General features: G+C 45.6%; 1 protein-coding gene across 1 annotated transcript; it reads left to right on the top strand.

The window, feature by feature from the left end:
* Positions 1-396: 396 nt before the first annotated feature.
* Positions 397-10,155, top strand: ccn1l2 (cellular communication network factor 1, like 2). Its single transcript, XM_063195205.1, has 6 exons — positions 397-918; positions 2,113-2,326; positions 3,769-3,929; positions 4,197-4,479; positions 8,334-8,539; positions 9,126-10,155. Exons 1-6 carry the CDS (start codon positions 844-846, stop codon positions 9,444-9,446), a joined length of 1,260 nt encoding a protein of 419 aa, XP_063051275.1. The 5' UTR covers positions 397-843; the 3' UTR covers positions 9,447-10,155.
* Positions 10,156-11,186: the final 1,031 nt, after the last annotated feature.

Raw genomic sequence — 11,186 nt, forward strand, 5'->3', positions numbered from 1 at the left:
GCCTGCCTGCCTGCCCTCCTTCTTCCAGAGAAGAGAGGGAGAGAGAGAGAGAGAGAGAGAGAGAGAGAGAGAGAGAGAGAGAGAGAGAGAGAGAGAGAGAGAGAGAGAGAGAGAGAGAGAGAGAGAGGTGGTGATGTCACAGAGGGGTGGTGTGTGGTGTGTGTTTGTCTGTGTGTACGCATGCTTCGGTGGGTGTGTTGGATTGAGGGGGCGTTGTGTGTGTGTGTGTGTGTGTGTGTGTGTGTGTGTGTGTGTGTGTGTGTGTGTGTGTGTGTGTGTGTGTGTGTGTGTGTGTGTGTGTGTGTGTGTGTGTGTGTGTGTGTGTGTGTGTCGTCTGAGAGTCTCTATAAGGTGAGGTGCTGGACGGGGGGATTCTCTTAGCCAATCTCACTGGAGCTGGGTGGCACTAGGAAACTGAGGGAGAGAGAGAGAGAGAGAGAGAGAGAGAGAGAGAGAGAGAGAGAGAGAGAGAGAGAGAGAGAGAGAGAGAGAGAGAGAGAGAGAGAGAGAGCTGACCGGTGCACATCTCTGTGCACTCTCACTTAAGACTTCCAAACCAGAGCTCTCCTTACCACATGCTGTTCACACACTGACCAACCAGCACATCGCTGCGGACACAGTGGAGAGACACAGACACTGACACTGTTAGATAGTACAGCACCATTCTCAACACTAGACTTGTTTGGACACAACCACATGGGTGAAGCTTCTTGATCTTGATTGAGTGGATTTATTATTTTTGAACAAGTCTGAAACTCTGGGTCACCCAAGTCATCGCTTGGATCTCTACATTACATCTGGACGATTTCATTTTTTACTTTTTCGTCAGCATCAAACGGGGAAATGTTTGCCTTTGGGAATTCGGTGTGGGCTGCACCCATCATTTCTTTATTGCTGTTATATGCCTCAGCAGTTGTGGTAAGTTTTTTTTTTTCTTCTTAAAATCTCTCAGATCCTTCACACTACCTTCTAGCAAACAGACATCCACGCTTTCTGTCTCTTTCGAGGAGTTATGTGCGGCTTGATTCATTTTACCTCTGCAACATGCATTCATTTTATTCAATCAAAACAGGGTAGTGATTTATTTCATTGTGTCACTTTTCATTTTCATATTTTCATTAATCAGATTGTACAAGTTAAGTACAATGGTTATCATTGCAGCATTATTACTGAATCTACTTTTCTTTAACATGAATTTTGTTTTACGCCTCATAGCCACACTTGCAATTCAAAATTCTTCTACCCGATCCTAAACTTCTTCCGATCTTAAACTTCAACAATAAGTAGTGTACATTCATACGTAGAAAGTCACATATTTTTGGGACTTAAGTTTGTTCATACAGTTGCAACGCCTCCTACAGCTGCTGTGGAATGATATCAGTGAATGAGTCAGTCACTCCAGCATGTCTTTATAACTGTGTGTGTATGGGTATTTGCGTATGTGTGTATATGGTACATGAAGCAAAACATATCGCACACCCTCTCCATCACACTCCACATTCACTGTGGATTCATATTAGTGCACTGTCTTTATCACTACCCCTAACTAATCCACCCACCTCCGTCTCCTCTTCCCCTCTTCCTGTGCTGGTGTGATGTGACCTCACACTGTAGGTGGAGTACGGCTGTCTGGCACACACTCACGAATACATAATACAGCATGTCATGCATTCACTAGGATTTATATTAATGCATTATCCTTACCAGTATCCCTACCAGAGTTGTATACAGTGCAAGTGGAAGCACTCTTACAAATGTAATTACAATGCTCGTGATATATGTATGTGATATATGTATGATACTTTGTAATATCAACTTTGTAATATCATACCACCAGTGTTACATCTGTAAGTTTACTTCTACCTCTACTACGTATATACAACTCTGGGGTTCGTTTCTTGAAAGCGTAGCTGTTAGCCAGTTAGCAACTTGGGTAGTTGTCAATGGGAAATTGCATTGCAAACATCAAAGTAGGTAATGTACAGTAGTCAACAACTGTGACTTCGAGAAATTAACCCCTGATCTCTACCCACCCTCTCCGTGCCCACCCACCCCCCACCACCCACCACCCACCACCATCCCCTCTCTATCTCCCCCTGTGCTGCCATGCAGGTGGAGGGTTCCTGCCCAGCGCAGTGCTCGTGCCCTCCCGTGCCCCCCTCCTGCCCGCTGGGCGTGAGCTGGGTGACGGACGGCTGCGGCTGCTGCCGCGTGTGTGCGCGGCAGTTCAACCAGGACTGTGGCCCCGAGCTGCCCTGCGACCACATCAAGGGACTGCACTGCCACCTGGGGGTGGGGGGTGACCCGGAACGTGGCCTCTGCAGAGGTGAGAAAGGGGGAGCGACTTGCGTGTGCGAGAGGGTGTGGGAGTGTGTGTGTGTGTTTTGGCTGGAGGGTTGTGTCGTTTAGATAGATGGGGGAGGTGAAGATGAGGTGTGTGTGTGTGTGTGTGTGTGTGTGTGTGTGTGTGTGTGTGTGTGTGTGTGTGTGTGTGTGTGTGTGTGTACGCATGAGCGCATCGTTCGAGAGCCTCCAAATAGGTTTGGCTCTTTGAACTTAAAGGATAGTTCCGGCGTAAAATGAAAGTTTCACCATCGCTTTCCCATGCCACATAATGTATCTAATGATGAGCCATTCCGGGCAATGCCGCGCCGTTATGGAGTTAGCTTATTTTAAGCTTTTTGGTGAAAAACGCAGCCAACGCATCACGGCGGGGCCAATTATAAACCTATTCTTTTCTGATGTTTCCCCGCTATAAACAACTTCAAAAACGCTACACACTTCATCACAAAGGTCTCGTCAATCAAACCGAGGCACAGAGAATGTCATCGGACCACACAATCTTTCACTGGCCAGTGTTTTCAGAGGTGTCTCACTGTTGCAACTCTCTGACCCGGATGCAGGCTACTCAATCAGGTGGCTAGGTAGGCTAAACATGGTCCGCGGTTCGCACCGGCTACGACCGTAAAATGAAAAGCTGGAACCCCGACCGTTTTCACCGACTGCCACTGTCTAAACCAGCCATATTACGGGAATGGCTAATAGCATTAGAAGTGGACGAAACTGGCGTAAAAACCCGGAGGGATCGCTAAGCCTTGTGTGCAGGCAGCAGATTTGAAGAGTTGCATGGAGAGTACAGGTAGGCAGACTACTCTTACAAAGTAATTGCAACACGGTATAATATAACATGGATTCAGCTTTGTAATAACACACCACTGGTGGTGTACTTACATCTGTAAGAGTACTTCTAGTACGACTTTATAAATTCCTCCAGCCTTCCTCCGTTGCGTAATGGTCCTTCTGACCTCGCGCGCCCTGGCATCCGGGTCAGAGAGTTGCAACAGTGAGACACCTCTGAAAACACTGGCCAGTGAAAGATTGTGTGGTCCGATGACATTCTCTGTGCCTCGGTTTGATTGACGAGACCTTTGTGATGAAGTGTGTAGCGTTTTTGAAGTTGTTTATAGCGGGGAAACATCAGAAAAGAATAGGTTTATAATTGGCCCCGCCGTGATGCGTTGGCTGCGTTTTTCACCAAAAAGCTTAAAATTAGCTAACTCCATAACGGCGCGGCATTGCCCGGAATGGCTCATCATTAGATACATTATGTGGCATGGGAAAGCGATGGTGAAACTTTCATTTTACGCCGGAACTATCCTTTAATAGAAGTTGGTGATAGTCGGCCTGTGCTGTGAGTGAACTCTTTAGGTGATAGATTTACACGACCTCTCACCCCCCGTGACCTTTCACCTCTATTCATCCATCCAGCTCAGGCGCAGGGTCGTCCGTGCGAGTTCGCCGGCCGCGTCTACCAGCACGGCGAGGACTTCCAGCCCAGCTGCCAACACCAGTGCAGCTGCATGGACGGGGTGGTGGGCTGCATGCCCCTGTGCCCGCACCACGTCCCCTTGCCCGACTGGCGCTGCCAGGTTAGTTGTGTGTGTGTGTGTGTGTGTATGTGTGTGCCCGTGTGTGTGTCTGTGCGTGTGTGCGTGTGTTTATGTTTGCGTGCGTGGGTGTGTGTGTGTGTGTGAGAGAGAGAGAGAGAGAAAGATTATTGTCAATGTCTTATTTCAATGTTTTTAGTTCATCTGCACATTGGAGATTGGTCAAACGCAATTTCAAACTTTCTGTGATAACCCTTGTGACATCGATTTATGACGATAAAGTACACTTGATTTGACTTGACTTGACAGAGCCCCCGTCTGGCCAGCCTGCCCGGACGCTGCTGCCAGGAGTGGGTGTGTGACGACAGCAACTACATCAGCGAGGAGCCGCGAGATGACCAGCTGCCGCAGCCGCACCACCAGCAGCAGCACCAGCAGCAGCAGCAGGAACGGGCCGCCGGGAACACACAAGAGTCCTCCTTCCCCACAAACCACATCAGCACGCACCTCCTCCCTCCCACACACCACCACCAGCAGCAGCAGCAGCAGCAGCAGCAGCGCTACGGCTCTGCCGGCATGTCTTCATTCCAAGGTAGGGAGCTACTTGCGCAGCTTGCTGCTTGCGTCACACCATACGCAGCAAACATTGAGGAGAGCTACAATTTCAGGGTTTAACATTTAGGAGCTGTAATTTTTGGATTTAAAAAAATGATGTCCAGAGTTATTTTGTATTTTGAGCAGTGTCTCAGCTCGTAATTTAACCAGGAGGAGTGTGGCGCTGTGTAAAACCCTCCAACTCTGTGGGAGTCAATTCACCTATGGTCATTTTTGCTTCGTATTTGTTTTGCATACTCCCCTTCATGCAGCTGTTGACGTCAGTTGATTCTTTGGTGGCTTGGCAACAAATGGAGTACATAAAACCATTGCCATTAACTTGTCACACAGTCATATATTACAAAGCAATTCAATAGCAAGAAGAGCAGTGGTAAAAGTTGTAGAGTAACTTTCTTGATCTTGAAGGAAATAAAAGGTGTCATATGCAAACACAAAAATACACATAATACCGTGGCTCTAATGGTTGAGCACTCGTCTGCTACTCGGCTGACCCAGGTTCGATTCTGACCCGGGTCCTTTGCCGACCCTTCCCTGTCTCTCTTTCCCAAACGTTTCCTGTCTCTCTGTCAAACTGCTCTGTCACTTATAAAGTCCATAAAAAGACCAAAAAAACTTACAAAAAATACACATAGTACACATGGGACATATGCGATATAGAGTACAGCACACACCTGCATACATTCAGACATTAGATCAAACATCTCACACCCATCTGCACAGAAACAAACATTAGGCCTACTAGACTAATATGTGTACAAGAATTCCAAAAAGGGGCTTATTTAAGGAGTTCAAGGCTTTTGAGAGTCAAAGTCGGCATATAGTCCTACTTTGTCAATTTAGGTATGCCGAATTCAAATTTGCAATATGCCGAGCTCTATCTGGCCTCTGTTGACCCCAAGTGGTCATTGAACTTGAACTAAGGGCCTTGTTTTTGATGGAGCACTGCTGCTTTTGCTCTGCAGCATGCATGCACACTTTGCCATTTCAATGCATTCTGATTGGATTCAAACCAGAATGCATTGAAATGGCAAAGTGTGCATGCACACTGCAGAGCAAAAGCTGAGAATTCTAAGGATTTTGTTTAAACCAGAATGCATTGAAATGGCAAAGTGTGCATACATACTGCAGAGCAAAAGCAGCATTGCTCCATCAAAAACAAGCCCAAGGATACTTAGCTTAGCAGACAGGCTAGGAATGCTAACATGCTAATGTGGTAATTTTCCACTAATACTATTTGCCACTGGTGAATTTCATTTTCACTTTTTAAGGAGGGTTAGAATCCATGCTAACAACTATGCTAATCATGCTAACAATGCTAAGTATGTGAATATGCTAATAAGTTCAGCAGATAGGCTAGGGTAGGTATGAGTCAGTTTTGGGTCATTTCCTGGGAGCATGTCAGCCCGCTGGTCCCAGAGCCCATTGGTCCCACATCACTAAGATTTTTAACATTAATTTCCAGGGCCATTGGTCCCACAGCCCATTGGTCCCACAGCATATTCCTGCTGCTCCATGTTCTCACATTTCTAAGAGTTTTATCTTAGTTTACTCGGAAATGTGGGAACATGGAGTTTTGGAACATAGGGCCTATATTTGAATAATTTCTTCAAAATGGGAACATGGAGCAGCAGGAATAAGCTGTTGGTCTGTGGAAACAATGAGCTCTGAGACCAATGGGCTGTGAGAACATAGCCTACTGTAGAGCTGACACCCATTTCCCAACGCCACCCTGACACTCTCCCACTTACTTCTTGTCATCTCTTTGACTGCCCTGTCTACATAAAGACCTAAAAAAGCCCCAAAACATTTAAAAGGGCCTTAAAGGATTTATCCGGAGTTGGAACAAGTTTGCCTGATTTTCGCATGTTTGGGATGAAATACAGTCACTCTAGAGCAAAATCAAGGCAAAAGGATGCGTTTTGAGAAAGTTTGATAATATCACGTTAGCCTCGTTAGCCATATCAGCTATGCAATATGAAAGATGCGGGCATCGTTTTTCGGCGGTTACACACATTTCAAAAACACAACATTTTAAAGTCTTGCACAGCTCAAAACAACGTCACACTTACCTCGTAATATGTTGAGGGTATCCACACATAAACCAAAGTGTCCAAAGTCCTTCATGTATTCTTGAAAGGTCTGCAGAATGTGTTTTGTGAAGCTACTACCTTGAGAATATCTAAATTACGGTCAAGACAACTATTTGACACTAAAGCCCACTAAGTAGATTGCCGAGTGCGTCGCACCATCAGCTATGATTATTTCCATAGCGAGTAACCACAGCTGATGGTGCGACGCACTCGGCAATCTACTTGGTGGACTTTAGTGTCAAATAGTTGTCTTGACCGTAATTTAGATATTCTCAAGGTAGTAGCTTCACAAAACACATTCTGCAGACCTTTCAAGAATACATGAAGGACTTTGGACACTTTGGTTTATGTGTGGATACCCTCAACATATTACGAGGTAAGTGTGACGTTGTTTTGAGCTGTGCAAGACTTTAAAATGTTGTGTTTTTGAAATGTGTGTAACCGCCGAAAAACGATGCCCGCATCTTTCATATTGCATAGCTGATATGGCTAACGAGGCTAACGTGATATTATCAAACTTTCTCAAAACGCATCCTTTTGCCTTGATTTTGCTCTAGAGTGACTGTATTTCATCCCAAACATGCAAAAATCAGGCAAACTTGTTCCAACTCCGGATAAATCCTTTTAATATCTCCACTCCTCTACCATCCATTTCTTTATTTCTTTATGTGTGTGTGTGTGTGTGTGTGTCTGTGTCTGTGTCTGTGTTTGTTTGTTTGTTTGTTTGTCTGTTTGGTAGTCTAGTAGTACACCTAACACTGGACAATCTTTAAGATCACCAGAATCATCCATAAGGGCTACTGCAAGGCATTGGCACAGAACACTTTGAACCTTGTTGATTTGTGTGATTTTTTCTGTATTGTTGCTGTATTGTACTGCTGCTGGACATCTCAATGTAAAGTCACCCTATTATTTACTGTATATAGCCTGGCTATTTCAACTACAAAGCAGGTAGCTGTAAAACAAGCTGTCAAGGTTTCAGAGTTTACAGAAGGCAGTGGCAGGACTGAACTTGTGTGCTTTTAAATCTGACCCATCATTATTTACATTTGAGTTAAATTTGAAAGGTCATTTAAAATTGGAGAGACATTTCCATCACACGTGGATCCTAACATACACTCTTTGGTTTCCATGCATGTAAATATCCTAGATAACATCAATGACATGAGGTCAAACTTCAAGCTAAGGGCACACTACAACAGGCCATGTTTAATGACCTTGAATGGTGAAGTAATAATCACTAACCATTAATTACTAATAATAACAACTTATTTTTTAAAGTAAACGTGAGTTTGGAATTCCAGTACTGACCAAACAAATCCATTTGTTCATTTAAATCACCACTTTGCTTAAAATTAATTAATTAATTGCGTAAAAACATGATTATCTGGCCTCAGTTGGTACACTTTCAGTGTCAAAGTTCAATGACCTCTAGAGGTCAACAGAGGTCAGATAGAGCTTGGCATATCGCAGATTTGGCTTCGGCATACCCAAATTGACAAAGTAACACTATATGCCGACTTTGTCTCTGAAATGCCTTGGGGTGTCAAAAATCAGGATTCTTGTATTAGTCTATACAAGTCAAGTCAAGTAGGTTTTATTGTCAATTTCTTTACATGCACTGGTCATACAAAGAATACCTGCAGAGAGGGGAAAAAAGTAACAGCACAGAAAAGCAGTCCAACTGCTATCATGCATTAATTTCACTTCACTTCACCACCTTCCTTCTCTTCTTCAACAGAGGTGCTGTCTCTCCCCGTGACCCGTGTGATCGTCCCCGAAATGACCTCCACCTGTAACCCTCAATCCACTGGGTGGTCAGAATGCTCAGCCACATGTGGCTTTGGCGTCTCCAGCCGAATCACCAATGAGAACCCAGAGTGCCGCTTGGTCAAGGAGACGAGGCTCTGCCAGATTCGGGAGTGTGGTGTTACCGCTGCCATCAAGGTAAGAACACGGCGAACTCCCTCTGACCTGCTAACCGAAGAACAGTCGTTGTTTTTCTCCTACTTGTGTTATCCCACTTCGGTCATCTACAGTATAACCGTAGTAGGTCAAAAGGCTAATATTTGTTAACAATATTAGAACTAGGTCACGGGGGCGCTGTGGCGCAGCGCACTAAGCCCCCCACATTTGGGCGTGCATGCCCAAGGGTTACACCCAGGGTTCGAATCCGGGTTCGAGTCATTTCCCATCCCTACCCCATCTCTTTCTCCACATTCGCTTCCTGTCGCTCTTCCTGTCTGAAATAAAGGCAAAAAAGCCCATAAAAATAGAACTAGGTTAGGCCTACAATCGATCGAGCAAATACGATCCAACTGGAGGTGGACTGATTTTAAGGTTCATTCTGTAATTTTTTACATGTAAACGCCTCCAATTTTACAAATTGTAGGCCTATAAAATTGATGCTTGTGCATCACAAACAAATAAGACACCAGTGAAGGTGCTGCATGTACAAAGCACGATAGCATCTTCCGGTATATTCCAGTATCCTTTTCCATTCAGGATTTATTAAACATTTCTACATTTCCAGAAAGGGAAGACGTGTCGTCGCAGCTCTCGTCCCCGTGAGGCGGTGAACATTACGGTGGCTGGGTGCACTACGTCACGGCAGTACAGGCCGCGCTCCTGTGGCTCCTGCTCTGACGGACGCTGCTGCTGGCCCTCGCAGACCCGCACGGTGAGCCTGCGCTTCCACTGCCCCGAGGGGGATACCGTCAGCCGAGACGTCATGTGGATCCAGCGCTGCCGATGCGGCCGGAGCTGCCCGGTCTACTCCTCCGCAGAGCAGCAACCCTCCGTCAGTCTGCACAATGACATCCACGTCTTCCAGGGATCACCGTGGATGGACTAGCACCAGCTACTTGTAATTGGGGACCACTGTCACCCACCGTCCCACCTCCCATCTCCTCGCCCCCATACAGCCCTACACATATAACCCCTCCCCCGATACCAAAATCCAGTACTGGATGGGTTCAAGGGCAAACGTGGATAACTCGGGTTCAGAAAGTAAAATGATCCACCTTAGTTTCAGCCAATTCCCTGAACCAGTTGATTCGGATCAGACGTGTATTTAGACGACCTAATAATCAATATCACCTACGTTGACATCACAATCTAGGATGTTTATGGCAGAAGTTCTGTTTCTTTCTCTTGTTTTGTCCACCTCTGGCTCGGGAGCTAGAGCTCTGTATCTCCCTTACCCTGACCAACAAAGTGTCTCCATCAACGCCAACTCCATGAGACCAACCGCTCAGGATAGCGTATAGCATCTTGTGTGGTCATCTTCTTCTGCACAGACTATACCAGAGCGCTTGTCTTCGTCTAGTGTCAAGCTCTCCCATCCCCTTCTCTTTCTCTCCCTGTCAAACCCCCCCCCCCCCCCCAAAAAAAAAAGAAAAGATGTTTAGATGATTGCTTGCACTTTATGCTTCCTACCATTTGGGAAGGGTCTTCCCTCCCTCGCCTTTTGTGGAATGTTCGCAATATGGAGTCATACCATCTGTAGCTGGACTCTGCACTCACACACACACTCACACGTACCCAAACACACACACACACACACACACACACACACACTCACACGTACCCAAACACACACACACACACACACACACACACACGTACACGTACGCGTACACGTACATGATGTACACACACACACACACACACACACACACACACACACAAACACACACACATGTACACGCACAAGCACACACACACGCACACGTACACACACGCATGCACACAAACACTCTCTCTCTCTCACACACACACACACACACACACACACACACACACAGTGCTGACTGACAGTTCTGACAGTTCACAGACTTTAAACCTGCTGTCACTGAGACAGTTCCCAGTGCAGACGCTCGGTGTTGGACTGTTGAATGGCAAAAATCTGTATGACATTGTGAGATGTATGTTGTATGCTACACCCTTGAAGTTTGTTTCTTTTTGGTTCGACACCTCTAATTTATTGGTCTTAAAAAGTGTTTGAGTTCCTTCCCTGTTGGAGGGGAGGCAAAATATGTTCTTGGTATTTGTAGACTTCCCATCAGCTTGGATGGGTAAATATTGAAGTGCACTAACTTTCTTGTTGTTTAAGTGGATCTCCACTGTGGTGTTCTGAGGTGATTGGAGAGAAACACTACACATGGGATTGCTTAATTTACTGTCTTGTGTATTTAAGTGTTTCTGTCTGTCTTACCCATCCATTCTTCTAGTTTTTGACCCGTGTAGGGAATACACTGCCTTCTGTTGTGTGTGAGTGCAGCATATAAGTGTGTGTGCTGAGTATTTGTTTCTGTGTGTCAGTAAGCGAAGCATAAAAAGAAAAAAGAATGAAAAGGACAAGAAATATCAAGAAAGATCCTGTGTGTGTGTGTGTGTGTGTGTGTGTGTGTGTGTGTGCGTGCGTGCGCATGTTTGCGCTTGTGTGTGTGAGCGAGGGTGAGGGTGAGAGAGAGAGAGAGAGAGAGAGAGAGAGAGAGAGAGAGAGAGAGAGTTGTAAATGTGAGCGTTGAGGTTGTACATTTACAAACTGAGTGATATCTGAATGTCGCTTCATTTTTTGGGGCGTGCTTGG

This window comes from Engraulis encrasicolus, chromosome 3, assembly GCF_034702125.1.
Source record: "Engraulis encrasicolus isolate BLACKSEA-1 chromosome 3, IST_EnEncr_1.0, whole genome shotgun sequence".
NCBI classification, from domain to species: Eukaryota; Metazoa; Chordata; class Actinopteri; order Clupeiformes; family Engraulidae; genus Engraulis; species Engraulis encrasicolus.

Excerpts from the sequence above, each read along its gene's own strand:
- ccn1l2 (XM_063195205.1), top strand. The coding sequence starts at position 844 with ATGTTTGCCTTTGGGAATTCGGTGTGGGCTGCACCCATCATTTCTTTA. Across the intron at positions 2,327-3,768 it reads GGAACGTGGCCTCTGCAGAG|CTCAGGCGCAGGGTCGTCCG; the intron begins GTGAGAAAGGGG and ends TCATCCATCCAG. Across the intron at positions 3,930-4,196 it reads TGCCCGACTGGCGCTGCCAG|AGCCCCCGTCTGGCCAGCCT; the intron begins GTTAGTTGTGTG and ends TTGACTTGACAG.